This window comes from Globicephala melas, chromosome 17, assembly GCF_963455315.2.
Source record: "Globicephala melas chromosome 17, mGloMel1.2, whole genome shotgun sequence".
In the NCBI taxonomy this organism is placed as follows: Eukaryota; Metazoa; Chordata; class Mammalia; order Artiodactyla; family Delphinidae; genus Globicephala; species Globicephala melas.
The window spans coordinates 4,709,595-4,737,026 of NC_083330.1; the positions used below are offsets into that span (position 1 = coordinate 4,709,595).

Sequence of the window (27,432 nt, forward strand, 5' to 3'; positions counted from 1 at the left end):
GGCTCAGCACGAAGCAGTGCCTTTTGCTTAAGAAATGCTTAATTCAGGAAAAGTGGCAGCAAAACTCAAGCCGTCTATAGCCAGACTGAACCTTTTCCTCCCCTTAACGGTGAACCATCCGTAGGAACTTTTCAGTTAACAAAAACATGAATGAAAAAGTCTTTTAGCCCCACTGGGTCTATGGTGCAGTAAGCAAACTGCATTTCTAATTACTTTTCCATAAGTGAGAATATTCCTTAAGTGAATTAATCCCAAACATCCTTTTTCAGAGTATTCTAACTATAAAAAGCGATAGCATTTTTCTTTCTATAAATAGTCCTTGAAATATTTCATATGTGTAAATTTAAATGAAAATGTATTTAGTGTTAATGCTAAGAATTAACAAAGTAATGCTTTTAGATTTGCTGGAATTAAGTATGTAAAAAGAGGAACTGCAAAATTTGGGGTCACTGTGCATTTCCTTTACCTCTCTGAAGGTAGACAGCCTTAAGACAGGAAAGCCAAAGGTAAAGAAAGAATTTTTTCCTATCATGCTAAAAAAGGCGCTATGAGATACCAAAAAAAAAAACAAACAAAAAAATTCTACAGTTGGTTCCTGGCCAGATTATTAACTGAATTTTCAGAATTAATGTCTCTCTTTCGAAGCTGCGTGACTGTTTGATGAATTTTAGATGAAATTGTTGCTCATCATTTTGGTCCAGATGAACTGTCAAGGGAGGGTTTTCAGCAAAATTTTAGACAAGTAGCCCAAAGGGAACTTCTAAAAAGATGATTTACAGGCAGGACGGACAGACAATAAGGGCTAAAGGAATGTTGAATGCCAGTTTTATCTCAGGTGAACAAGAAACATGATCAATTTATACATTCCTACAGCCTTCGGGGGGTTTTTTGAATTCTCACCTGGATTAACGGTTTGATGCATGATGTTCTGGCTTTTTTATTTACAGTTTCTGTCCTTCCTTTAAAGGTACAAAAGTTATAAAACAAAAGAAACCCTAGAACTTTACGTTTCATTTCAGCAACCGAGTATTGTCCTAGAGGCAGCTATTAGAATCTTATATTTATCGAATGAGAAAATATTTAAAATTCAAAGGGAAAAAATGTTATACCAAATAGAAATTTATCATCTATTAAAATTTCAGGAAGATCTACATTATCTAAAGCCATTCTATAATTTTTATTCATATATTTTGTGGAGTTCACATATCTTTTTCTTACAGCAAACATAACACTGTAGGCCACAAGAAGCTGCAGCACTCTTGTTTAATTAGCAGCAAATTAATATTTTATATCTGGGTAACTGGACAATAAATAGCTGCTTCTTTGGGTGTGGATGTTTAAAATGTAGTTATCACTGCAGCTTCATAATGTGATTGCTAATTTACAGAGCTTATACACACACAAAAAATACGATCTTTGTCTATATTTTATACAAATACAACAGTAGTTTGTGAATACATTTTAAGTACATGATATACATGATAAGCCACTTGATTTCCCATATCACAGAATAGCGATTTTAAATGCAATAAAAATATACAAAATTCAGCCTGGAATGCAGAGTTTTTCTTTTCTATTTTGACTCAAAACTTTATCATTAGAACATTTTTAGAGTACTAGTCCAAACACTTTTTCCATCAGCTAAAAATACAATCTCAGCAGTCCAGCTTATGTTCAGGCATGATGCAATCCATTTCCGAATGGATTCCCAGTTTTTGTTAAATTCAAAGGGCTGTTAGTAACATACAGCATGTTCTTCACGCCACACCATATCATAAAGCCCACGTTTCGTTCTGAGTTATAGTCACCTTGTGGACAAAGCTGGGTTTTGTTCTGGTAACATCTGCACGTCCGAGATTTCCTTTTGCAAGTGCACATGAATACATTGTTGTGGGTGGTGTAAAAGTCTTGTTAAAGACAAATGAAGTCACAGTATAAAAATATATTGTACACCTTTACGCCTAATGTAGTCCTTTTTTTCCTATGGATAAAAAAAACACGACTGAATGAGACAGAGAAGTTTGTAGCACCATGAAGAGTTGTATCCCAAGTTACATTAGCAGCATATGATCCAACAGAATATTGAAGGAGTGCTTCTGAGGAGATACACATTCATTCTGGTTCATCTGTACCACTGAAGCTTATACAATGAAGTGTTTTATACATTAGCAATAGTTCTGTTATTTCTAAGCTAGATAACTTATCAAAAGACACTGCCTTCCATCCTCAGAGGGCTGACAACGTTGGAGAAGGGCCTGGGGGGTGAGCTGAGCGTGCCTTTACCATTGTGGGTGGGATCATCTCGATTTAGATGATCAGAAAGGAGCTCTGTATGGGTTTTTAGCACAGAACTACACAACACAACTTATGTGGCTCTATGGGATCACAACAGACTATCTGTGTGGTAGACAGCTGCTGACGCAGTATGAGAAAAATAAGACAAGGTCAACGTAGGCACTCATTTCTCAGAGATAACAGTCTGCCACTGCTAATGAAGAATACTCGGTAGCTGAAAGATCTCCTCCAACGCCACATGGATCTCAGTAGGCTAGAAGCAACTTGGGTGAACTGGTATTTTTTTTTTTTTAATTTACATACTGGGAAGACAGTGTGTTTTGAGACACGTAAACCTTGTAAAAAAATAAACCATTGTAAAACCTTATGAAAAGACACACACTGATTCTGTGCAATATAGCAAATTGATAAGAAAACACTGTAAAAATGTACCTGTTTAAAATACCATCTACCATTTTTGAACACAAAGCATTATATATCAAAGGCCTACATATATATCATCTAACGGCACTTGAAACAAATTATAATAAGTCTTAAAATAAAAGGCATAACCTATAAGAAAGTTTCTGTAAAGGTTTAGATTCGTTTTGAAAGTGCTATATCTTGTAATATGTGTAGTATAGAGGTTGACCAAGCTCTATTTTGTAAAAAAATATTGGCCTATATATGTGTATTGCTTTCTAGATGAATGATCCTGAAAATATGTACTCTTTAACATTCATTATTAGCTTCATAAAGCAATCAGCTCTGGCTCATGTTTCAGTCAGTATATGGTTTTTAAAAACCGCTACTGTCCAAATTAACACAATACGTCACTATATTCCACAAGTGACTAAGAATAGTAAAAGCACAAGCAACAAATAGGCAAAAATACACAGCTTGGAAGAAACACGAAACGAAATGAAAAAGCTGCACAAGGAGTAGTGCATCATCAGCCAGGACAACGTTCTGGAAAATGGAACCTGCTAAGAGGATTTTAAGATGCACGTTGTAACAGTGACCAACAGCTATAAAGGTGGTATTTGCATCCATCGGTGGAGAATATTGCTTACGGTGTCAAGATCCTTCCACACTCATGCTTTCTGTGTCTGGTGATCTAATTTGTACAAACACATGGAAGGTCAAACTGAATGAGGTTCAATATCTTGTCTGAGGTCCAAATCCTAAACTGAAATATTTTTACTTAATGATAATCCCTTTTTTTTTTTTTTTTTTTTTTTTTAAACCAAGCAAAGGCACTACTAGAAATTCCAGGGATGATGATTCTGGCCACCGGAGAATGAAAACAGCATTGGCAACAATTATTTTTAATCACATCCAGTTGACATAAAAATGTGTCAATTTTTTTGTTTTTTTTTTTTTTAGGAAAAAAAAAAAAGAGCCAGTTCGGTGTTACAGCCTTGTCAGACCATTGTGCAATTAAAATAAATGAGTCAGCCTCATGTTTAATATAGATTCTCTCAAAAGGGGTTTAGTGACCGCTACAGTCAATTTAAAAAACAAATCAGCTGAATTCCCTCTTACTTGGAAGTGTTATTTCAAGTCTGTGGGGCAGCAACAGGAAAAAGGGTGTACATATGAAAATATGAGTCCACAATTTTAGCACTGGTGCCCTGGAAGATATGCCTCCACGTATCTGAATTCCACGCAGGGCGAGAATTAGGCTCAAAATATATATACCTACATGGCACCATTCTCCATTTCCAAAATGCTTTATTTAATAAATCCTGGTACTCCCTTTTTAATTTTTTTTTAATTAGCAGTGAAATACAGCCTACTAAGGCCAACGTCTCAGTTCGTTATTCTGATTTCTCTTTAAGCAAATTTTAGACAAAATAAAGTAGTGCTTCCACACTTGTATTTGTGATTTCTATTTAAAAATAGGTTTTCTATTTATTTGTGCTCTGTCACCAGATTTCTTTCTCCTTTTTTTTTTTTCAATGGTGATTAAAGCAATATTGAACACTAATCATTCAACTAGTGATTTAAGTAAGCAATCTGTTTCATAGAAACTAAAGGAGGCGGAAATAAAGCAGAGCTAAACGCCTACTTTCAGAGCAAATATTCTCCTAATCAAAAGCTTAGGAGCAGTTTGAAAAATTTAAAAATGTATTTCCTTATTAACATATATAATTTTAATGCCTTTGGAACACACTTTTTTTAATAAAATGTAACTTTTAATAATAAAATTTAAATACATACGTATAAAAACTACTGCTCCTAGGATTAAAAAAAACAAACAAACATAGGAGCATGATAAAATAACAGGAGCCCAAGCTCCTTAAGAGCCACTCTGATTCTATGAAGTGCGACGTGTGTGTACATACATATAATATATATAGTGAAACCCCCATTTACATTATTACAATTTACATTTCTCCACAAATTATACTACTCCCCAATATTTTAAATAGTGTATTCTATTCAGTAATCCGCACTCATTTTTAGGAATTCTTGGTAAACATCGAAATCTGCAGTGATAATTGGCCCTATAAAAGGGAAAAGAAGCTTCCACATAGGGCAGATGAGTGCTCAGAAATATTTTTCTCTCTCTTTTTTTAAAGAGATATATACTCTTCTATAAACCCTCCCTCCTCATACCCACCCCAACAGACAGGGTCCCCAAATAAGGTGTTAACAAGTGCTTACTAGATACGTTTCTTAGGTTGATGCCCCAACTGATTATTAGCAAAACAGAATAATAATTCGACCTTTGAGAACATATGCTGGTTGCCTAACATGAAGAAAGCCCATAGTAACTGTTGTATGCATTGAACACAATGTTCTCGATTGTTCTTTTCACAATCACTAAGATAGTGCTTGTTTTGCTTTACTTTTCTCCCTCCCTCTACAAATTCAACTTATTTGCAACGTTCCTCCTATTTCCCAGGGACGTGTAAAAGTGGGGTTTTACTGTATATATTTTTAGTCGCTTAAGACTTTGTGGTCATTCCTCAAATAGTTTTCGAATGCATTTAACTTTAAAGTCTCCGTCCAAAAATAGCAAGGAAAGATGAATTAACACTGAATAAGAAAGATGCCATGGGAGCAGGGCTGTTGTTTTGTTTTCTGTTTTTGGTGCTTAGGGACCACGAACTGCCTCAAATTCAGCAAGAAGTGACATAAGCGATGTGCTTTGACTTGACTCCTAAGGGATCTCGTTTCCACCCAGGCGACAGGGGACGCGATCCCCAGACAAGTTCCCAGGCAGAGCTGCAGGTCTCACATCTGTCTCCCCGCCTAGGGTCTCTCACCCTAGAAGCGGAGACGCCTCCCCTCCGCCCCCCTCCCCCCCATCCCCTGCCGGGATAAACACACCTGTGTTCCCCAGCGGCTCTGGACTCTGGACCGACTGTACACTGACAATCCAAGGAGAACTTCTGGCTGTGCTTGACCTACCCTCTGGCCATGTAAGGTGGAAACGACGAAAGAGATCCACCCAGAGACTGACTGAAGACTCTGACGCCATACACTATTAGTGTGAATCGAACGAAAAGAGAGCAAGAAGTATAAAACGTGGCAAACATCCTGTGTACTAAATTAAGGCCAACTCTTAAGTAACGTGGAATGCCGTGTCACCTTACTAGGGGTCTCTTTTTGCTACAGATACTGGTGCTTTGTGTTTCGGTTTTGTTTTCCTTACATGTGCATAATAAAGACGGCAAACATTTGAGCCAGACGATAGCAAGTCTTCAAAATATACTGACCTGAAATTATGGTCTATCTAAGAAACATATGTCATGTCCCCAGACTGGATTCTTAATTCATTTGAAGCTTTTGATTATTAATCCATTTAGAGGCTAGTAGAAATTTTACAACTCTCAGGTCATTCATATACATTTTAGAAAATTTAACTCTCTTGCAAAATTTTTTAATGAGCCAAATGTCAAAAGGTAGAGCCATTGTTATTGGACAAAAAATGAAAAATTTAAGATCTAACAGTAATTGGAACACGGGGTTGGTAAGACTTTACTACTAATAATGGCTTTCCTGTATGAGAAATCATCTTAAATTGTGACAGTTGGCAGTGAGTCAGGACAAAATACCCAGGTAAACATAACTGAACACAAATGGTTCCCAAGCTCATTTAAAAAGCTAGTTTCTATTTTATACTGGCTTAATGAAAACTGGTACTATACAGAAGCAGAAATTTTTATACTGTCTGCAAGTAGGCACTAAAATAAAAATGGTCACCTAAGGCAGGGCTACACACACACTTCTGTAACGGATCCGCATCGTGGAACCTACTGAAAAGCTTGGTGGAAACGTGGCAGCGTTGTGCTTGTGCTTAAACTACTGGTGAAAGCCGCTGATAGTGAGTGCAGAGAGCCCAGACCTATGGTGCCGGCAGGATCCGGAAGTTCCTGGGTTTGTGGCGGGAGCTGAGCCACAGAAGAATGTGCCTCCTCCTGCGGAGAGCTCACCCCAAGGCTCCCCACCGATATGGGGTTATAGGGGGGACCGCTTAATGGTATGAAATTAAACAGCTGAGAAAAGTCCAACGCTGCTGTGTTCAGGGGCTCGCTGATAGAAATCGAGCTTTTTGACAGGGAGAGGTCCCCCGTGCCGTCATCCAGCGACCCGATCTGCGGCTCCAACGCTAGCTTAGACGACGATGCTTGAGAGTCCTGGGAAGAGGGGGGCACGCTGCCTTGCAGTTCCATCAGGTAGCTCTCGATCTCCCCCTTCAGCGGCTGCTCCTTTTCGGGGATGGAAATGGCGTATGAGGTAGAACTGAACGGGTATTTGAAAGAAAGGTGGTGAGAGGGGTGGACAGCATCCATGTCTATTGGGCACGTCATGCCCAAAGGCAGGGTTGTGATCATCTGGTGGGCAGATCCCGAGCTCTGCATGGACTGGAACGGAGTGTTGTAGAGGTTCAGCTGCAGCGTGTTTGTGAACGGCTTCGACAACAGTTCGCTGGAAGGCAAGGACATCACCGGGAGGAGCTCGTCCTTGATGGGCACGGAGACGTTGCAGGTAAAGGGATCCAGGAAGTCCACGGGCTCTGTCTTGACCTTCCGGAGTTCCTGGTTGTGACTCTTCTTCATGTGCCGCGTCAGGTGGTCCTTGCGCCCGAACCTCTGTGCACAGTACTGGCAGAGGAAGTCCTTCCTTCCCGTGTGCACCACCATGTGTCTGCGCACGTCTTTGCGCGTGTAGAAGCGGCGGTCGCAGTGCTCGCACTGGTGTTTCTTCTCCTTCACGCCCCCCGACGACTTGCCCGCGTGGGACTTCAGGTGCTCCAGCAGCACACCCGTGCTCTCGAACGTCTGCAGGCAGACCTTGCAGGTGAGGTCGCCGCTCGTGGCCGCGTGCAAGGCCAGGTGCCGCTTGAACCCGAGCTTGGTGTTGTAGTTCTTGCCGCACTCTTCGCACGTGAACGTCTCTTTGTTGGGGTCGTGTGTGTGCAGGTGATTCTTCAGGTGGTCCTTCCGGTGAAACATTTTCTCACAGTAATTACACTTGTGGGTTTTCTCGGGAGAGTGCGTGGCCATGTGCCTTGAACACAGACATATTCTGTCAGCATCAAGACAAAAACCGCCCGACCTCACTGTTCAAACGGAAGCTAAGCTGCTAGGCTAACCCAGAACTTCCCTCGGCTCGGACACTCTTTTAACTTAATATGCATCTGCTACGAGGGTAGTTACCACACCTAAACACTGCAGAGCTGGAGCCATCTAAGTCGCCACTTTAGTTTTCACTGGTTTTTAGCGATTACAAACGTTAACGAGCAAGGCTGAATATACTCACGTTAATGTCCACACCCTTTTCTTGCAATTTCTTTTTTTGTACAAACGGAAATTCTACTCTCATTAAGCATTGCATTAAAAAAAAAAAAATCCAAAAACACTAACCCATAAAAGTCTGTGACTCAGAATGCTAAAACTAGCCAACGTCTAATCTACTTAACATTTCTCTCTGCAAATCAGCGGAAAGATGTGGATACAAATATATACGTTTACAATGGCTTCACATGGCCAACATAATAGAAAATAGAATCTGAAAGACAAATAGAGTTTAATACCTTTGTAATTTGTACTTAGAAACAAAGGCTTTCGTGCAGTCTTGTTGTATGCACTTGTAGGGCCTCTCTCCTGTGTGAGAGTAGGAGTGGACCTTTAATTTCTCAACACTGTTAAAGGCCTTGTCACACAGTTGGCAAGGAAAGTTTTTTCTTGGTTTGGTTTCACCACGCTTACGTTTCCCTGAAGGGACTTTCTGGGTATCTCTTACTTCTGACAAATCACCAGGAATGACAGTGGCCATCGCAGCCTAAACCAGGCCTTCTTGTTGGACACTTGGGAACTGCCCAACTCCACTAAATGATTTAGCTTTAGGTGGCTTCTCAAGTTTCATGTGGTCGTAAAAGAAAGCAAAAAGGGACTGGAAAAAAAAAAATAAGAAACAACTAGTTTGTAACTAGATTTAATTTTTAAAAGTTTTATTTGCTATGTGATGCTTTTGAATTAAAAAAAAAAAAAGAAACCATAAAATGGATTCAGCTGGTCTAATGTAATATCTGTAGGCTTCTTTATATTTGTCAAAACACATATTAACGCATTGCTCAGAATGAACAGTTCACAGATCCCCTGAAACCCCACCTGACAAACGTCGTACTCAGGGAAAGCGGTCGGGAGCTCTCGGGAAGCATCAAGTCATGACACTAAAAGTGGATTATTAAAGCCTCACTTCTTACAAGGGACTAGAGAACATAAGTCTCGCTAAGCACATAAAAATGTTTCCGCAAACGTTTTAATGTCTAAAACTCATTTGTGCAATAATTTGTGCAAGCCAGGTCTAGTCACGCTCCGTGTTATAGGAAAATATAGATTAGCAGCCGAAAACTCTTTCAGGCGCCTTGTGAACCGTTTACTCCAGGGAAGGAGTACTCAAGGCACAGACACCAGACGCCTGAAAGAGTTGAACGCATCGCCCAAATTGAAAATTGATTCTTTATACCAGTGTCATCACACACAGAGGGATTTCTGAGTCAAGAGCAGAAATGACTTGTCTTCATAACAAACATGCATTCTTGAAATGGTAAAACCTTTTGGTGTTACATTAGATGAGGATCAGGGTTCCCTGTCTCTTGGGTGGAAGCAATGATTTGGCTGGAGTAATTTTCCCCACCGTTTTTCACATCACAGGAAATGATGCTATTCTTTGGGCACCCGAGGTGAGTGGAAGAGCCAGAGCTGGGGGACCAGAGTCTCTGACACACCTGTGACCCGTGTGGGTGTGAGCACACCAGTGGGCCTTGTGGCTTAGAGCACAATACCTGTGCAGGGATGCATCAGTGTAGAGGTGTGTCAGGTTGTAAAAGGTGTGTCAGAGTTTCAATTCATTATCGGTGCTGTGAGAAGGAAGGAAATGTGTATATTGTATGGCAAAGAGTATGTCTACCTAGACAAAAACTTAAATTGACTGAAACCTTTGAAAATTTGTGGACAAGAGATAGGAAATATTATCAACTGTATTTCTCAGAGGAAGAAACCAACTCCCCAAAGATCCAATTGATATAAACGAGTTAAATGGTTCCTCAAGGTTCATGAATGCTAGTTTTTAGCAAGGTATTTATTTTTAAGAGACACAGAAATAATACCAGCAACCTCTTTGAAAAAGATCTGATTTTAAATTGAAAATTGGCATGTGGCTAAATGACTGTCATCAACTACTAATCAATTGGATTTCTCATCCTATCATATATCCAGAAAACAATGAAAACCAATTTCTTTGTTTCGCTTGTGTTTTGGCATCAGACTGACACTTGCCCTCGCGAGCTAGAAGGATGATCTGACTTTTGCAGATTCCAGTTATCCTTTGGCAGGAGCTCCAAATTTAACCTACATTTTTGTAAAATTAAGTGTACATTACAACAGATCCTATTGCATTTTAATGTAGAGGCTATCATTAAACAGGCAAAATATAGCAATTATCCACTCATTTGATTAAAGTGTACAGCATATGGGTAAATTAATTGGTGTCTGGTTCACACAGCCTTTCTTCTTCAGTAGGTAGATACAGGCAAGGCCTTGCTACACGCTGTTCAAATTGCCTACGTCTCCTTTGCAGTTTAAAACTGACATTAACACAATGAATGCAACTGACATTACTACTGCTAACACAGTATGTTCCCTCTGGTTTTAGATTTTTCTGCATCTCAAGGACTTGTTCTTTTCCTGTTATATTTTCATTCAAGAGACAGCTTCTCTGCCTCTCTCAGAAATATCTAAACAGCTATTCTGCTGTAACCAGTAATGACACTGTAAATTGGTATAAAGCATTCTGCCAGAGCAGGAAAAAAGAATAATTTTGACTCTCTTATTTCCTAACATGATGCTTTTGTGCACCTATTTAGAACATTGTGGGAAACAAGCTGATAAACTTTTCAACTGTAAAATCAACATGGAATGCGAAGTATCTAAATCCCTGTATACAGCTAATATCTGAAAATATTTCAAAGACTGGTCGTATTTTGCCATTATTGTGTTATGAGACCCAACCATAATTGGGCAGAAAATTCCAGTTGAGAAAAATAACAACTTCTAAGTTACTGAAAAGAATGTACTAAAATTGCACCATGAAACAACAAACATTTGATCATACGAAAATTGGTGATACTCAATATGGAGTAACAAATGAATTCTGTTATCTTTGGATGTACAGACTGAGCAATGAAGAATTGCAGATTTCAAATATTACACTTTTCTAAGACCAGCTGAAATTTTTTCATGGCTAACAATATCTTTTATCTCAATATATTACAAAACTCAAATTACTTATAGGTGCATTTAAGAACTACAGGATAAACATAAAGTTGCGAGCTCAACATTGAATAAAAATCCAAATTCATAATATTCATAGCAATCAAATACTTTAAAGATACGTGCATAAAACTATAGTGATTTCTGTTCAATGCATACCTGATGACAGATGGAAAAAGCGTCAGACCTTGATCTTAGCCAGTTCCATTGACTCTTCGTGGAAGAGAGCGGAATCCAGTCCTTCCCATTTTGGCCAATCTATGAGACAAAAAATAAGAATGGACTACACTCTAAACGGAACCAGTCCGCAAGCGATGGAAAACACAGGATCAAAGAATGGCAATTTCATGACACATGCTTTCATTCCGTACTCTGCTGAAGAGTCATGCATTAATTTTCACCAATTGCAAATCTTTATTAGTTCAAAGCACATTTACATGACCAAATTAAGGCAGAAACAAAAAGTAAAACAGTGTTACCTAGATAAATGGCATTTGGTGATGCTGAATGACTCCCCACTTCTTTCCCAAATTCAATTTAATTTTTTAAACCTAACTCGCCTACTGAGAGAAATGGATATTAGGGTTACTATTTGTAAACCAAACGGATCAAGTTTTCATTAAGCTAAATAATATTCGGGAAGAGACAAGCGCAGTTCTCTCCCGGGGAGAGCACACCTGTAGCCTGACAGCAGCCAGCAGGCTCCAGAGGACAGCACCTCCCAGGCTCACACGGCACGCGACGGTGCAACGTGGGCTTCTCTGGGCTACATCTGTGTTACCTGCGATACCTGCCAATTTATTTCTCAGAACGCTGCAAGTGCTGCTGAAATGTAGCAATAACTCTGTGCTCCTTAGATTTCAAAAGCATGCAAGGGAAGTTAAATATAGGTTTGCTACAGGAGAAGCGGTGTCAGGAAGAAAGCATCATTTGGTTTTAAGAGATCATTGTTGAGAAAGCTTAAAATATCTTAAAAAATGCTATTAGTAGCATGATCCTCAGTAGACTAAGAACGCGCATAGAAAAAAAAATCTAATAATTCTGACTGTACACGTAAATGTGAAAAGAATAATGGTCAAAAAGCAGAAAAAAATCAGAATTATCTGTTATAGAGAGTACAGGGTAGTAAACCCTGAATAGTTTGAAGATGACCATTCAGAAATCATGATTATGACAACTTGAGAGGGATAATACAAATCAAATAGTTAGAATAAGATTCACCAATGACAGGTTAAATGAAAACCATTTTACTTAACATTCTAAACACGAATCTAATTAATTTCCCCTGAAATCAAATTTTCACATACTTTAAGAATTTGATGATGTGTAAATAAAATATTTAATAGAGGGCATTCAAGCATCATTACAAAAATACTAAGGGTATATTTGAAAGCAGCATTATTCTCATAGTTTAAAAGACAAGAAAAATAAAAATTTAGACTAATAAAGGATGTTTAAAAAGTTAAAGCAAAAGCTCAATTTTTTTTGTAAAGCACAGGACATGCATAAATGGAAGAACTGAATTCTGCACATCAAAATTGCAAAATAATAAAATTAACTTTGTAAATACTTACTTGCCCAGGGCACATACTAAGTTTTGGGTAGGCTAATTAAGAATACGAAAGCCTATTTTGTGCATTGTTATTTTGATAATGTAAATACCTTACAAGTGGAGGGTGTTTTCGTCTCTATTACCTCCCTGGAATTCAATGGACCTGAGAGGTGGATGCTTTTATCACCATATCCATTTTAAGGTGAGAGGCCCAGAGAAGCTGACCATCTCGACAGCATATATGTGGTCAGGAAGGGGCTAGTGCCCTACGTCACTCTTATTCTACTGCATTCTAGGAGAAGGGCTGATTGGCAAACCAATTTGAGAGTGGATAAATCCTGTCACTGCACTTAAAAGGCGAGAACAGGTGACAGTACCTATTTCTCTATCAGAGCTGCCAATACGATCCCCAAACAGAAACACATTTAAGATTTATAAAGTTTCCTTTAAATAAAGACAGTTGGTAAAGTAATCTTTAAGTAATTTAAATAGCAGTTAAAAGAACAACTAGTATATCTGTCTTAGTGGACAGTGATTTGGGTAGAAAAAAATCTAAAACCAAAGTTGACTAGTGAACAATAAACTTACATATTTTTTTCTTTTTTCCCCTGACCAATATAAATTTTATTGCATCTCAAATACATCCATAAAAATTTTATTTACGCTTACTGTTCAATGGCGTTTGTAATAAAAATCCTTTAGAGTCAAAATGTTTCAGTACAGTTTAAAATTGTATGTCTCTCGATTTGAAATGTTACAATAGTCTACAAATTACCCCAGTTGCGTATTTTATAGCTTGAAATAAAATAATAGATATCATTTTCATTCATTTTATCACAAAACATAATTCCAAAGTCATGGTTAAGTTCCCTAAATTCAGCCTAATTATTCTGAGTTCTTATGAGTGGCTAATTATTTTCCCAAACAAAGGAAACCAGAAGCTGTTTAGAGTTCATTATTATTTGGCTTGGTATAATAAACATAAATACAGTTTCCATTCATGGAATCCTAACTAAAATGTCAACTAAAATTACCTGTGTATTCTCTTTTATACTGTTAAGAAAAACTTTTCTTTAATTTATTTTTAACATTTTTATTGGAGTATGATTGCTTTATACTGTTGTGTTAGTTTTTGCAGTATAACAAAGTGAATCAGTTATATGTATACGTATATCCCCATATCCCCTCCCTCTTGAGTCTCCCTCCCACCCTCCCTATCCCACCCCTCTAGATGGTCACAAAGCACTGAGCTGATCTCCCTGTGCTATGCGGCTGCTTCCCACTAGCTATCTGTTTTACATTTGGTAGTGTATATATGTCCATGCCACTCTCTCACTTCGTCCCAGCTTACCCTTCTCCCTCCCCGTGTCCTCAAGTCCATTCTCTATGTCTGCGTCTTTATTCCTGTCCTGCCCCTAGGTTCTTCAGAACAATTTTTTTTTTTTGTAGATTCCATATACATGTGTTAGCATACAGTATTTGTTTTTCTCTTTCTGACTTACTTCACTCTGTATGACACACCTTAGGTCCATCCACCTCACTACAAATAACTCAATTTCGTTTCTTTTTATGGTTGAGTGATATTCCATTGTATATATGTGCCACATCTTCTTTATCCATTCATCTGTTGATGGACATTTAGGTTGCTTCCATGTCCTGGCTACTGTAAGTAGTGCTGCAATGAACATTGTGGTACATGACTCTTTTTGAATTAGGGTTTTCTCAGGGTACATGCCCAGTAGTGGGACTGCTGCATCATATGGTAATTCTATTTTTAGTTTTTTAAGGAACCTCCATACTGTTCTCCACAGTGGCTGTATCAATTTACATTCCCACCAACAGTACAAGAGGGTTCCCTTTTCTCCACACCTTCTCCAGCATTTATTGTTTGTAGATTTTTAAGAAAAACTTTTAAAAAGCATTGTGACTACTATTCTGAAAAGTCTGCAACAAAATTTGTACTCCAGTTTTTCTTTTTTACATATCGAAGATTGGTTACTATGCTTTTTCAAATAATTAAAGTTCTTTGTCTTGATCTAAAGAATCATGAAGCAACATAGAAAATATACATCTACCCATTTCAAACTGCTCTAAGATGAAGTAACACTTCAGAATACCTGCCCAGTTTTTGCTGGTACCAGAACAGATGTTTTTTTCCTAGGGCAACTTTGCATACACAAAAACAATAATTAAAGGGGATACAGTGTGTGTACGCGCACACACACAGGTTTATTATCTCTGTGTTTTACATTCTAAAACGGTGACTCACACACAAAAAAATAACAAGGAAAATGAATCATACATCAGAGGGTCTACTAAAACGAATTCCTATGAGGATGCTGGCAACAGAACAGGCCTGAATTAAAACTGTTTCTGTACTTAAAATTTCACAGTTCTAAAAGTCACTTCTCTAAGAGCTGTGAAGTTTTACAACACTTACCTGCATCAATAATTCTTTCATATTTAAGTTAAAACTCAAGCATATACTTTGCAAATTAAGGGCAAGTGCTATCATACTCAAAGCTTTATTCTCCTTCATGCTAATCATAAAACACCATTAGTAAACAATTCAGAAAATGTCAACATTTGATTAAAACGTGCTTTTCATATAGAGTAAATAGGTGGGTTGCAAAAGGAAATTTACCAGTAGTTAATACTTCACTTTACATGTATAAAATACAATAAAGCTTTGGATAATGCGAAACAAATTATTAACACCATAACATAACTGCAGTCAATTCTGAAGGGCAACAACACACTTAGAACGCTTCTATGATCCTGTACGATAATGTGGACATTTTGACAGCATTCAATTTTTGTAGGTCTGTAAAATCACTTATTAATTAAAGGAAAAAACATATCTTGCAAGTATACAAATCTAAGACAGCATTAAAAGTAGACGGTAGGCAGCGTTGGGGCAGGACCTGTGTTAGTTTCATTTGCTGTTGTTTCCCGTAAAAGGAAGTAGAATTTTTGTTGAGTGAATGAAAATAATTAAAGCAGGACAAGTGCTTTCCAGCAAGGAAGTGAACTATAGGCTCAATCCCCACAGTAGACACAGGACAGAACACATATACCTAAGTTCAAGTAAAAAATAATACAGTGTGGATACAATTTGGTCCCACACACTAAATTAAGTCACTAGAAAGGGACTCCCTAAACCTAACAGCTATTTGTAAGGCCTTAGATTAAAACAATAGTAACTGCAGGAAAAGCTGTCTAAAATACTCGTTTTGTTTCAGAAAACAAGCATCCTCTGATTGACCTCACTGCTGAGGAATCAACTAGTACAAGTGTATAATATCCATTTGGTCCACATTCATTCCTAATAAAAATTTCTAAAGTGCAAACATGCCTGGAGCCTGCGTCCATGACTGCATAGAGCAGGAAGGATGGCTGGATGGTTAGGTAGTTAGAGAGGCTACTGATGCCGCAAGAGGACAGCAAGGAGAAGGGCGCCCGCCCAGAAGCAGGAGACGTGGCAAAGAGCGGGGCTGCACCTGACCTGACCCGACCCATCCAAGTTGTAAGCAGGTACCCAAATGACTCATACCCGGAATACCCAAAATTACAGAACTTATCTTCCTATGGTAGATGTCGTTAACTGATATCAATCAACTATAAGGATGCCTTTTTAGAATTACTGTATGTGATATTTTCAACTTTTGAGCAATTCATTAAAGGGCAGTTCTAGGACAACACTTTTGAAACTTACCATGCAATTTAGCCTTACAATATTTAGAAAGGCTTATATTTAATATACAAATACTGAAAGCCAACAGAGATGTGAAAGGAGTAGCAGACCTATTTGTTTTTAGGAACCAAGAGGAAAAAGTCAATGAATTCCAAAGTGGAATCAACAAATTCCAACATTAGTTCTCTTATGTGCACGACAAGGAGGTTCCTTTGGGGGCCACCTGGAGCCTGGGTGTGGTTGTTTATTTCATTTTCTAGCGTCCCCAGAAAAATGAAGAGACAATCTGATGAAGATGGATTATTCAAACACATTTTATCTTTCAATTCGGAAATGTTTTCCTTGGTTAATTATTTTACGGAGCAAAAATGTCACGTTAGGTTATAAATTTTTCTTCTCTTTTAAAAGCTCTTTTAAGGATCCATAACTTAGAAGTTAGGCATTTCCTTTTAACTCCTGTGTGGGAGATTTTTCCTCCTATGGTTGTATATTCATTTCAAAATAAAAAAACCTGAAAACTACAGATGGGCGGTATACCAGGGTATTTTCATTCTCTTCACATGGGCAATTAGTATTTGCAAACAGGAAATGAGAGCAGAATGGTGCAAAAGAAACGATGCCAGAGAGGGACAGAGAGAGAGAGACAGAGAGAGCACAAAGCATCGCAATTACATCTGAATACAGAGTAAGATTGCTTAATCACACGTTAACTATTTTTAGAGGTTTTCCTTTTTTTTCTTTTTGTATAAAGCATTTCCAAAATACTGGTGCTCAGGCTAGCATTATAAGGTAGGCAGCTCGCAGTTCAGCTAATCTGAAAACTGCATGTGTCCCAAATTATGATGAGTTGTTTTTATGTTTTTCTTACCACTGACCCCTTAAGTTACTGGGGCTTTAAGAAAAACGCTTGACACCGACTATAAAAATGTTCACACTGAAGGACCCCAAACATTTGGAGGGCGTGCCTCTGTTCATAAATGGCTAACTGCCTAATGCTATTAAAATCGCAGATATAGCATCTCCCAGGCTTCAAGTTTGACCTTCCCAAGCATACACACTCAGTCTGTCTCTACCTATACATTTAACAGGAGGCAGAGATAGCGCACCATAAAACAAGAGGGGCGAGGAAAGAAAGTTTCACCTAGTTACAAAAGCTCATGCAAAGAACTAGTTTCAAGCCATCTCAAAGTCAAGCGCACTTTAAACGTAGGCCCGTGCGGTGGTACACGAGACAAGGCATAACTGTTGTGAGGTGTGTGTGTGTGTGTGTGTGTGTGTGTGTGTAAAATCTTCGGGAGCACCAGACAACGTAAGGACAGAGGAACCCACACCCGGGGGAGGCTCTACGTGTGCCATCACCCTGTCCTCCCCGAGCTGCACCCGTGTGACTGTCCAGGGCAAGACCACTTCTACTGATTCCCACAGAGTTGAAGGTGAATGGGATCCGCTCTGGGCAAGACTGTCAGGTCAGGGGACCTGTGCCCTCCCTCCAGCTGTGTCACAATCAGAAGAGAACCGAGAATTATATCGCTTGACCGATTTTACTTGAGTGAGGATAAACTTTTTCCAGAATGAAGTTTTTCAGAACTCTACCTCTCTGAGCTTTTTACCTCTAACATGGATTGTAAAACTCATGTTTCAATTACCTGTCTCTCCCCCGGGACTGTAAATTCATCTGCAGGGAGACCGTCAGTCACCCCACATCCCTGGCATGGTGCCCTGGCCTGTGGTGACACTGGATGAGTATTTGTGGAACACACTATAATCCCTTTAAGGAATTTCAGGAATCAAAGCAAGCACGTAAACATGGTTTAGGGTTCTGGAAACCTCAAATGAGTTTAAAAGCAAGCTGAGAAGACAAACCCTATAGGATGAAGCTGTTAGTTCTGGCACAGGGGTGGAAACCTAGGGGAGCACTGCAGCCCCTGGGAGGCCGTGGGTGTCTAAAGCTAGGGAGACGTGGGCACATCCACTCACAGGCCCGCGGGGGACCCGACGGGCGGGGAGGCACCCCCTGGGCGGCACTCGGTTGGCCTGGATTTTCAGAACGTTTCTGCTGTCAAATGTTCTGCTCCGTAGCTCGGCGAGCACATGGAACCTGTACTCGTTATGACTTATTGTCGGGAAATGAATGGTTTTATGGGAAAGAAAAAGGAACAAAGTAAAGTTCAAAATCTTTAAAGAGGATGTTCTTCCTGTGATATTAAATGGGGGGATGAAAACTGAAGACGGCAGAGAAAATGTTTGACTGGTTACAGATACAAGAGAAATGAAAAAGGAGAGAATCTGCATAAACAGAGTTGGCTAAGTAAAAGTAATGAAAACATTTTTTCTTTCTCTAACTGCTCAAAAACAGCTTCATTACAAGAGAGTGTAAAAACTACAAGGAAATAGAAAAAGAAACAACTCCATAACCCGTAACACTGAAAAACCATTAACATCTTCATATATAATTAAAGAATACTTACAACATACGAACAACTAACAGTTTATTCTGACTTGATTTTCATGCTTACTCTTCACAGTGTGCTGAGATTAGAGAATTTCAACCAGCTCAGTTTACGGGCCTTTTATCCGGTCAGAACTCTGTCCCTCTGCACTGTGAGACCCTGCCTGGCTCTCGGCCTCGGCTGCATCCTCCTTTTCCGGGGTGCTGCCCGCCTGCCGTCGGTGGAGTTCAGGGCCTCAAGCCCATCCTCTGGCCCGGGCCCAGGTTCCTAAACCTCCATCCTGCATTTGAGGTCCCGCTGACAAACTTACCTGGTACCATATCCACGTGTGCCTGGGTTTCCAAGTATCGCTACACCTCGATCTGTGCCACTGAGCTGCACCTTACAGGCTGGGAAATCTAGAAGCCTGAGTTGTCCTCTTTCCGACAAGGCCAGCAAACTGCTGCTGTCCCACTGAGGTCCTCGTTCTAGCATCTGCCGCATCCCAGCCAGCGGAACGAGCTCCCACCTGCCCAGAGTTAACCAGACCCTTCCCAGTGGACAGAAAGAGATACAGTGGCACCACGGGATAATCTATCACGCTGGGCAAGACTCGGAGAGGGAAGAGCTTACGAGTTTATCTGCGGGTGATTTGGGGAACATGGACCAACAGCTTTTAGAGCAGCTCTGCGTTTTGTGTACAAGGTAAGGAAAAAGTGCTCGTTGCCACCATTCCAATCCTTCCATTAGACTCTGTAAGTATTAACGCCGTCCTGTTAAACATGATACATTTTGATGGACCTTAAAATTATAGTAAGTGGCATGCTTATTATGTGGCAGGCTTTTCAAAGCTTTTCACGTCATATCTTAGATTATTGAGAAGCTGGAATAAGTGATCACTTTGAAAGCCATGCCATATAATGATAAAAGCCACCTACCTGGGGCCCTGCTCCAAACTCTAGCAAGGCAACCTTATTAATAGACCATCACAGAATGAAGCATTCTGGGTGCCAAATACGGTCAAGGCAGCACCAAGAGGCAACCTAAAAAGAAAAGAAGAGTTAGTTTGAAATTCCAAAAGTCAGACCCAGCTTGGCTAATGGCATATGAACCAAATTGGTTCTTTTAATTCATTATCACTTATTCACATCTTTATACTTTATTGGAAAATCTATCTCAAATTCTGTTAGGAACAAATGTGAATCAAATGAAATATTTACAGTACGTTGAAAAATGAAAAGTAAACAGATCAATATCCCTAGATTTAGTTACTTCCCCTCGAATCACAATGAAATTATCTGGGTTGTTTGTATTTTTATTCGGTAAAATATTATTCCAAGTTTACTGCTGTTTCTCAAAATTGCTGCTTATTTTCTTCATTGATACTCTAGACACATCCATGATTTCCTCTGTAACACAGTTTTGAGAAAAACCTCTTGGGTTGTATATTTTGTTCTGAATAACAGGTGAGGGAGAAATCCTGCTGGATGAGTGTTTCCCTCAGGCTGTGTGTTCACAGGGAGGGGTGCACCCCGAAGAAGAGGCAGAACAAGGAGAGGGGCGATCGCCCAGCTGCTGAGCTGCTCTTCACGAAGAGGCCACTGGTTTTAAAGTGAATTCGCAGGTGGCAGGCAAGTCCGTCTTCAACACAGAGAAAACCCCAAATGAATTCTGAAGCACCCAATGTGTGCTCGTCCTGAGCTTCCTTATGTTGTGCAGGTGATGAAGACCTACACCTGCAGGTGCTGACCAGGAAAGAAAGGAGCCCCAGGAGCTCTGTGCAGAAACCACCTGCTTCACTTCCCTGGACCCGGGGTCAGCGTGCAGCCACATGTGACCACCCCTCCAGTAAGATAGACAGCTGACACCGACGTGATAACTGTTACTAGCCTCTATCCCATGTGGCACAGATCTGAATCACTGGGGATGCAAACACACGGGCCCCTGTTCTCGAGGTGCACAGGAGCTGCAGCTACAGGAAAGACGCCTATGTCAGGGCAAGCAGCGTGACGGTTAAAGTCAAAGCTGCCCTAAGGCGGTATTAGGGTGACCACTCGACAGCAAAAGCAACATTGTATGGTATAAACAAGTGACAGAAGATCAGAAAAGGAGAAGAATACCGTGGACTTTTGCCCTGAAGGGTGTACAACATAGATGGGAAACGGGGTGTGGGGAGCATGCCAGTTAGCCAGGACTCACAGGTCACCCCTGCGGATTACAGAGTCTAAGGTGACCCGTGCTGCACAGTTACAGCCGTCCTAAGGGTTCAGATGCGAAAAGTGCAGGGACCGTCGCGCTCACGTACTAGCGATGAGAAGCAGGTGTGAGACAGCGAAGGGGTCCACGGCACTGAGAACAAGCACGGGGGAGGTGCAGGGGCGGGGACTTCAGTGGGGTGCAGGAGACAGTGCTGGACGAGCACACAGCACAGAGCTGAAAACCAGCAAGAAGCAGCCTGTCCCAGAGAGAGGCCGCCTGTGAGCCGACAGTGCTGACAGAGGACATGCAGGGGGTGGGGGGCAGAGCTGGCTGAGTCGCCTCCTGTCACTCAGGGCCAACCCCGTTACCGGTGGAGCCTCCTGACCACCACGGTAGGACCAAACCAGGCCATTTAGAGGCCGAGTGGCAGGCTGAGCATCGAGAAGGAAGGAAAAGGTGGCACAACCCACAAAAAGACAGAGCTGCTAAGGGTTCCGGAGCACCCCTGCCACTGCTGCACAGAGGTCACCACTCAGGCGTGAGGACACCAGCCTCCAGCAAGGAAGAGTGTGGGGTGGGGCGGGCGGTGAGAGGCCGGGGCCGGGAGGACGGGACGCACCTCCACGTGGGTGCCAGCGGAGGGCCAGCAAGGGACTTGCAGCGAGGAGGAGACAGCTGGGCGCTGGAGGAGAAAAATGGTAGGGCGCTGGTTAGAGGCGGCGTCGGGGTGCCTGGCAGGAGAGAGCAGAGAACGCTGCGGGGCTGAGGATAAAGAGGCAGGGGAGAAACGGAGACAAGACAAACCATGGCCAAGAAAACGGACACGCTTTCCTCGTCCATGATTGCAGACCTAAGACAGATGCGCACTCACCAGGCAAGTTTTTTCTGGTGAAAGGGGTAAGCTATGCAAGGAGTTTGCTTAACTTGGCCAGTGTCCACAGAGCCCAGCGAGAGGGGTGCATCTGGTAAGGAGGCAGGGAGAGCAAGGCGCTTGGCCTGGGGACAGCAGCCGAGGTTAGAGGGACCCTGCGGAGGACAAGAGAGGGGTGTCCAGGGGCATCCCTGAGGCTTTCACAGAAACACACTTGCCATAAAAAATTAAATTTCTTAAGATACAAGGACGTGATGCGCAGCACAGGGCATAGAACCAATATTTCATAATAACTTGAAATAGATTAAAATCTATAAAAATATCGAATCACTGTTACATACCTGAAACCAATATAACATTGTAAATCAACTCTACTTCAAAAAATGATTTTAAAATTAATTGAAAAAAATTAAGTGTCTTAGTTATTGCTGTTGGGAGTGTAAACCATTGAAACTTTTCTGGAATACACTGTGGAAATAGGTAGTAAAAGCTAAGCGTACATGTATGGTGACCTGATAAATCATTTCTAAAAGTATAAGGAAAAAAGCCGAGAAACGAAGATTTAAGTACAGGCATATTTTAAGAATAAAAGTTGATAATGTCTAATAAAAGGGGTAAAGTAGCATATGTCTATATGATAGGATAACTACACAGCCATTAAAAACATGCATTTAAAAAACATTAAGTCACATGATTAAACACTGATATAATGCTCAAATTTTTAAAAGCAGGACATGGAATATACTCTGATTCCAATTTTGTAAAGTCACACTTAGAACTACTCCGCCCCACTCCGCCACAATACCTTTAAATGTACCTCGGTAAGTTATTAAAAAATTAGCAAGATGTAGGCTTTATACTCTTCCGTATTTTACAAATGTCTTACTTTTATAATTAGAAAAAATCTTTTTACAAAAAAAAAAAAGGTTTTTTTGGGGGAAAAAAAAGAACTTGGATGCATACCTCAGTCCATATACAAATGGATCATGGACACAAACTTAAAGCCCAAAACTATAAAAATGCGAAGAGGAAACAAAGATAAACATCTTGTGACATTCAGTCAGTCAAATATTCCTTGGTTGCAATACTAAAAGCACGACCCATAAAATAACAAATTGATAAATTAGATTCCATCAGACTTTAAAACTGCTCTTCAAAAGGCAATGTTAAGAGAATGAAAAGACAAGCCACTAGAAGACTAGAAGAACAACTTTGCTAAGCGTGTGTAAAGAAGTTGTATTCAGGCTATAGAGAGAACTTCCAAAACTCAACAATAATAAAACAACCCAGTTAAAACATGGGCAAACTATGTGAATTGACATTTCACCAATAAAGGTACATGGATGACAAATAAGCACATTAAAAGATGCGCACCATCACTGGTCACTAGGGAAATGCAAATCATACCACAAGGAAATACTGCTTTCTACACACTAGAATGACTACAATTAAAAAAAAAAAAGGACTTCCCTGGTGTCGCAGTGGTTGGGAATCTGCCTGCCAATGCAGGGGACACGGGTTCCATCCCTGGTCTGGGAAGATCCCACATGCCACGGAGCAACTAAGCCCGTGCACCACAACTACTGAGCCCGCACTCTAGAGCCCGCAAGCCACAACTACTGAGCCCATGTGCCACAACTACTGAAGCTTGTGCGCCTAGAGCCCGTGCTCCACAGCAAGAGAAGCCACCGCAATGAGAAGCCCGCGCACCGCAACCAAGAGTAGACCCCGCTCACCGCAACTAGAGAAAGCCTGCACGCAGCAACGAAGACCCAACGCAGCCAGAAACCAAAGAAAAAGTGACCGTCTGATTGTATCAAGTGCTGGTGAGTATGTGAGACAAGTCTAACTCATACCGGCAAGAAGGTAAAAATGTACAATCACTTTTTAAAAGCTTGGCGGTTTCTTGAAAAGTTAAGTATGTGACACAGCCATTTCACACCTAAGTATTTACCCAGGAGATGTGAGAACAGATGTCTATACAAAGATTTATACATGCATATTCACAGCAGCCTTATTTGTAACAGTAAAAAACTAGATACAACCCAAATGTCCCTCAATGTGTGAATGGATAGTCAAGCTGTAACGGGTTCATGCAACAGACTAATAACCAGCAATGAAAAGGAACATACCACTGATACACACGGTAACACGGGTGAACCTCAGAATAATCACGCGGAGTGAAAGAAATCAGGCAGAAGCAGAGAGGACATATCGCGTGACTCCATTTATATATGATTCTAGGAAATACAAGCTAACCTGGAGTGACGGGAAACAGCTCAGTAGTTATTGGGGACTGGGTGGGATCGGGGGGCACCACTCACAAAGGGACATGAGCAAGCTTTTGGGAATGACGGTTATGTTCACTATGTTGGTTGTGGTGATGGTATCGGGGATGCATGTCGCAACCTGGCAAACTGTACACTTTAAATCCGTGCAGTGTATTAAATACCAATTATACTTCAAGGAAGTCAGGAGGAAGGCCGAGTTTCCGTACTGAGAGAAACTTAAAAGTGACGAGGCCAAGAAACAACTCTTCTTATGAATTTACTGAAGTTTGCAAAAAAAAAAAAAACTCCACTTTTCTGTGAGATGATAAACTCATGACTAAATCCTTTATGAGGGTTATGACACAAAATGGCTAAAATCTTTTCTCCCCATGCGGAGGGGGAAAAGAAAAAGATGAGCGGGCTACTGGCCTAACTGTAAGGGTCACACTGAATCCTTACTAGAGAGGATAGATGTCGAGGCAGTTCTCAGAGCCACATTCTCAGCTGCCGCCCTTGGAGGAGGCCAGCGCAGCTCACCTGTCCCTTACACACTGGCACATCACGCTCCGTGATTTAAAGGCTCCGGGAATACACTGGAACTGGAACTGAGATGTACAAATAATAAACAGTTCTGGGATAGGTTCCATTTATCAAATACCAAAGGAAGTACTCACTGGAGGGTTTCACTTCAGCCTGGGTACAGGTCTTTTAAATATGTTAATTAGTGGTAGCCTTAAAAAAGAAAAGTGTCGTGCTGACTGGTAGGCCTGCCTTTGAGTCATTAAAAAATTAAAGTAACTGTTGAGCCAAGACAACAAAAGTATGAGTAAGAATTAGCCAAGCCTGGGCAGGTATGGCAGGTGGGGAGTTGGACACTGTTGGTGGATCTGGATAACTTCAGGCAATTGGTTATTTTTGGAGCCAAGGGTGACAGAGACAGAACGAAGCTGGAGATAGTGGAGGAGTCCTGTACGACTCATGTTATCGAGGGCTGAACATTTTAAATTATTCTCATGGGGCTTCCCTGGTGGCGCAGTGGTTGAGAGTCCGCCTGCCGATGCAGGGGACGCGGGTTCATGCCCCAGTGCGGGAAGATCCCATATGCCGTGGAGCGGCTGGGCCCGTGAGCCATGGCCGCTGAGCCTGCGCGTCCGGAGCCTGTGCTCCGCAACAGAAGAGGCCGCAGCGGTGAGAGGCCCGTGTACCGCAAAAAAAAAAAAAAAAAAATTATTCTCATGATTTACAAATTCTCCTAAATGTAGGTGCCTGAATAATGTGCTCCCCGCACCCCCATCCCCAGACACGTTTTTAGATTATGCGGCAAACAGCCAACCTTTCTGTGTCGTGTTGCCTTCCGAAAGAGAATTAAGTGGTGATTTTCCTATCAACTTTTTTAGGTTAGCATTTCTTTTTTTTTAAAAAGAAGTGTGACCTTGACCCTGCAATCCCACTCCAGGGCATATATCCAGAGAAAAACATGATCCAAAAGGATACATGCACCCCAATGTTCATTGCAGCATTGTTCACAATAGCCAAGACATGGAAGCAACCTAAGTGTCCATCGACAGAGGAGTGGATAAAGAAGATGTGGTACATATATACAATGGAATACTACTCAGCCATAAAAAAGAACGAAATAATGCCATTTGCAACAACATGGATGGACCTAGAGATTGTAATACTGAGTGAAGTAAGTCAGACAGGGAAAGAGAAATATCATATGACATCGCTTATATGCGGAATCTAAAAAGAATGAACTTATTTATAAAACACAAACAGACTCACAGACTTAGAGAGTGAGCTTCTGGTTACCAGGGGAGAAGGATGGGGGGAAGGGATAGTTAGGGAGTTTGGGATTGGCAATGTACACACGGCTATATTTAAAATGGATACCCAACAAGGACCTACTGTAGAGCACAGGGAACTCTGCTCAATGTTATGTGGCAGCCTGGATGGGAGGGGAGTTTGGGGGAGAGTGGATACATGTATATGTATGGCCGGTCGCCTTGCTGTGCACCTGAAACTCTCACAACATTGGTAATCGGCTCTACTCCCACATAAAATAAAAAGTTAAAAAAAAAAAGAAATGTGACCTTCCTCAATTATAAACTCACTTTAGCCTTTGCAGTGTTTGCTGATAGGTAATTAACAAAAAGGGATTTTAAACCCATCAGTGTGAGGCCTTACACGGTTCAGAGCCAGAGTATGGGGAACAGTGGCACAGAGGCAAAGGACTCGCTTTTTGAGAATCAGAACTGGGTTTGAATCCTGCCGGACCCTTACCTAAGTGTAATTTCGGACAATTTAGTGTCTCTGCAGGATGGGGATGAACGCCGTGCGGTCCTGTGAGAATTCACCAAGGGGACGTACCTGAGGTCTCTAGCAGGGCTCTCAGGGCTCAAAATGCAAAACTCTCCTATTCGGTGGGTGACTCAGGAGTTAGTGCTGCCCCCAAACGACCAGATGTGCACTTGAAAATAAGGGTTCTTTTTTTTTTTTCTTTTCTTTTCTGGCACAGGCTCCTACATAGAATCACAGCCAACAGAATCTTCGAAGGACAGACAAGTGCAGGACTCCAAGTGAAGAACACTAACCCGTCACATGTGATGTGAGATTCATGTGAAAACTGGTATTTGGTAGCAGTGTACTTTTGATCGCCTCGTCTCTGTGAGAGAGGTGGGGTGTAGCCTAAATCTCATGGTGGTCATGGGCACAGATAATCCCATGTCACTGATAAACAAAACCGATCTGCACGGAGCCAGCAATCACTTTGCGAGTTGTGTTGAATGGCATTTCAGGGAATATGTGACTGCTGACTTTCCGGGGATGGTGGACTGACCCCTGCTTGTGGCTGAACCGTGGTCAAAGATTCTAATGCACCTGTGGAAACATGACGATTACTAAAACTCAGAGAAAACAGCTACTTTATCAAAGTACGTAGTAAACCAACATTCCACACTGCAGCGTGGGAATGTCCCTGTCACGTGGCATCTCGAATTCGTCCCCTCCCCTCATTCTGCTGAAACCGAAGCAGGGTTGGCAAGGGTTTGGGAACTGAATGCCGTGCTGCAGAGCCAGGCGGGTGGAGGGATTAGAAAGGGAGGGAAGACACAGGAGGAGATGGCAGTCCACATGTACTCAGGGAAGGCTGACCCCACCAAGAGGGCTGCTCCAGCAGACAGGAACTCCCCCTAGCTTCAAACAAGCAACTCGTGATCTCTGAGGTTTCTAAGTGATCGTACGTGCATTCCTCTCACACTCCTGCTCATCCCGTGCAGAGGAAATGTTTCGAAACACTAGATGTCATTTTAACTCAATAATTTACACTGGGCCCACCTTGTCAAGCTCCCTCCA

General features: G+C 41.2%; 1 protein-coding gene across 1 annotated transcript in view; it reads right to left on the reverse strand.

Moving 5' to 3' along the window:
* Nucleotides 1–1,058: 1,058 nt before the first annotated feature.
* Nucleotides 1,059–27,432, reverse strand: part of PLAG1 (PLAG1 zinc finger) — a 51,201-nt gene continuing 24,827 nt past the window's right edge. Inside the window, exons 2-6 of the mRNA XM_060287473.2 lie at nucleotides 19,677–19,781; nucleotides 11,223–11,321; nucleotides 8,324–8,682; nucleotides 5,614–7,797; nucleotides 1,059–1,981 (exon numbers count right to left, since the gene is read on the reverse strand). Of these exons, the coding sequence (XP_060143456.1) occupies nucleotides 6,540–7,797; nucleotides 8,324–8,565 (1,500 nt within the window). The 5' untranslated portion in view covers nucleotides 8,566–8,682; nucleotides 11,223–11,321; nucleotides 19,677–19,781 and the 3' untranslated portion in view covers nucleotides 1,059–1,981; nucleotides 5,614–6,539. The remainder of the gene's footprint in view (nucleotides 1,982–5,613; nucleotides 7,798–8,323; nucleotides 8,683–11,222; nucleotides 11,322–19,676; nucleotides 19,782–27,432) is intronic.